The sequence below is a fragment of the Propithecus coquereli genome, unplaced genomic scaffold (genome assembly GCF_000956105.1).
Source record: "Propithecus coquereli isolate 6110/MARCELLA unplaced genomic scaffold, Pcoq_1.0 Scaffold35, whole genome shotgun sequence".
In the NCBI taxonomy this organism is placed as follows: domain Eukaryota; kingdom Metazoa; phylum Chordata; class Mammalia; order Primates; family Indriidae; genus Propithecus; species Propithecus coquereli.
In genome coordinates this window covers 3,931,078-3,933,481 of record NW_012149174.1, presented here as the reverse complement: position 1 = coordinate 3,933,481, position 2,404 = coordinate 3,931,078, and the positions used below count along the sequence as shown (strand labels likewise).

Below are 2,404 nucleotides of genomic sequence, written 5' to 3'. Positions count from 1 at the left end.
CAAGGCTATTTATTTATCTTTGCATAATTGACTAAGTTTTTCTTAGTTTATCTTATTAAAAGTGTAATTGCTAGGTCAAAGCAATTCTCTTTTACATGAAATGTTTACTGAATACTTTATATATTCTAATCTAATTTAATGGTTTGAATAAGTTAATAAATTGAATTCACTTTTGTATTTAAAATTCTGCAAATAGCAACTGAGAAGATCTGTTATATGCAAGGCATTGTACTAGATTCTAGGGAATTTAGAGGTGAAAAAGACACTGTTCTTGCTGTAACAGGAGTTTACACTCAGTGATTGTAGCATTTGAGTCAATAGCATAGTGATAAGGACCTACCCTAGATTATTTTATTCATTGATCTTGCTATAACGTCTTTAAACTCTTAAACTCTTAAAGGAAAGCCATGCAGATGTATTTATTTATAATTCACTTATCTTTTTCTTAAACAGGAAAATAGTTCTGCTTGCAGGATGGGCATTGTTCTTATTCCTTGCGTACAAGGTTTCCAAAACAGACCGAGAATATCAAGAATACAATCCTTATGAAGTATTAAATTTGGATCCTGTAAGTAGTATTTTTATGTAATGCACATTAATTTAATGATTCCATGAAAATATTATAGGTCCACATCCTAAAAAATATTGTGACATGCCAAAAGAAACCGGATTTTGGTCAGTTAAATTATTTATTAAAATAAAGATACCTAATCCATTATTATTCTAATATATATGTTTTTAAGCTATAGCTGTTGACTGCCATATTACTAAGAATTGGGCTGGGTACAGTGGCTCATGCCTATAATCTCAGCAACTTGAGAGACTGAGGTGGGAAGATCACTTGAACCAGGAGTTCGAGACCAGCCTGGGCAATATAGCAAGACCTTGTATCTTTAAAAAAAAAAAAATGAAAAAAATTTGCTGGACGTGGTGGTGTTCGCCTATAGTCCCCGCTATTTGGGAGGCTGAGGAAGGAGGATCATTGGAGCTCGGGAGTTTGAGGCTGCAGCAAGCTGTGATTGCACCATTGCATTCCAGCTTGGGTGACAGAGACTGCTTTCAAGGGGGAAAAAAAAAAAGGCAATGTGTTGTATCTGGGTTGGGGGTTTATAAAGAACTAATGTCATTGTTACAGTAATTCACATTAACTTCTGAGTGTGCCCCTTAGGTGATCTCCTGATTGAACTAGATTAATGGGTCCCAATAGAAAATTAGTGTAACAGTAGAATGTTAGAACTGAAATTAATTGTAGAAATCTTACTAGGCTTTTTTTTTTTTTTTAATAAGAAAAAATGAGGCCTAGAAAATTTATGTCTTGAGTGGGGTCCCAAGTTTGTCAGTCGCCAAGCTGAATCCAGTGCTCTTTCTATTCCCCAGCCCCCCAACCACTTTCTTTTACTTTGAGTCTCTGCTTAGTAGATGGCTTGATCCAGACATTCATATAATACAAAGTAAGGAGAGTTTATCAGCTAGTTTTCTGCTTTGTAGAAGAAAAGTTTGCATATCATGTGATTTTTCTTATTGCGATGGTCATGGCCCTTGAGAGAGATTTTCTGAGATTAAAAAGGCAATAAAAAGCAGTATGAAAAAATTAATAGAAATGGAAAGAGTCTCCTTGAACCTATTCTGGTTCAAGGAGCTGCCTGATTTAAAAAAAAAAATAGAAATTGAGACTAATTAAGGAACAATTAAGATCAACTTACTAAATGTTTACTTAATATTAGAATAGACAAGCAGCTAAAACCTTAAGTATTCCTCAGATTATTCCTTAGACAGTTAACCATTGATTTGTGGGGTCTTTGAGCCAGACTTAATTTATTGTGATTAATTTTTGATATTTAAATGTCTGTATTCTTTTATTAGGTCATTAAATATGAAATGTCCGATTTTGAATCAGAAGCTTAGTTTATTATCTCTCAAACAAGAAGTAGTACAATTAATGAAAATATGCACCTAAACTTTTCACACAGTTTTGCCATCTTAACGGTAGCTTGCTTATGCCAGTGGTGAAGAAGCCTGGAGAGTGAGTGGCGATGAAAGTGAAAAGGTGTTTTCTACAGCTTATTGAGAATTGAGTATTTTTGCTTTCCTTCCACTTCTTAGTGGTTCAAAGCCTGGGAGAGGTGGTAGTCAGTTGGTGCAAGGTCTGGTGAATACGGTGGATGACAGAGAGTTTCCAAGTCCAGCTTCTATGACTTGAGCAGCATTGTTTGTGTGACATGTGGTCTTGCAAGAGGATTGGTCTGTCTCTATTGACCAATCTCAGCTGCTTACTTGCAAGCATCCTTATCGTTTCATTCAATTGTTTGCAGTAGACATCTGCTGTAATCTGTTGATCAGATTTCATGAAGTCATAGTGAATAATACCAATGCTGGATCACCAAACAGACACCATTAGCTTTTT

The 2,404-nt window shown here is 35.1% G+C and overlaps 1 protein-coding gene across 2 annotated transcripts in view; it reads left to right on the top strand.

The window, feature by feature from the left end:
- SEC63 (SEC63 homolog (S. cerevisiae)) overlaps positions 1 to 2,404 on the top strand; it is a 77,786-nt gene that overhangs the window by 35,160 nt on the left and 40,222 nt on the right. Inside the window, exons 3-6 of one of the 2 annotated variants that reach the window (XM_012651215.1) lie at positions 454 to 572; positions 1,545 to 1,567; positions 1,898 to 1,927; positions 2,114 to 2,133. The exons of the other annotated variant lie outside the window; for it this stretch is intronic. Coding sequence (XP_012506669.1) covers positions 454 to 572; positions 1,545 to 1,567; positions 1,898 to 1,927; positions 2,114 to 2,133 — 192 coding nt within the window. The remainder of the gene's footprint in view (positions 1 to 453; positions 573 to 1,544; positions 1,568 to 1,897; positions 1,928 to 2,113; positions 2,134 to 2,404) is intronic. 2 annotated transcript variants of the gene reach the window in all.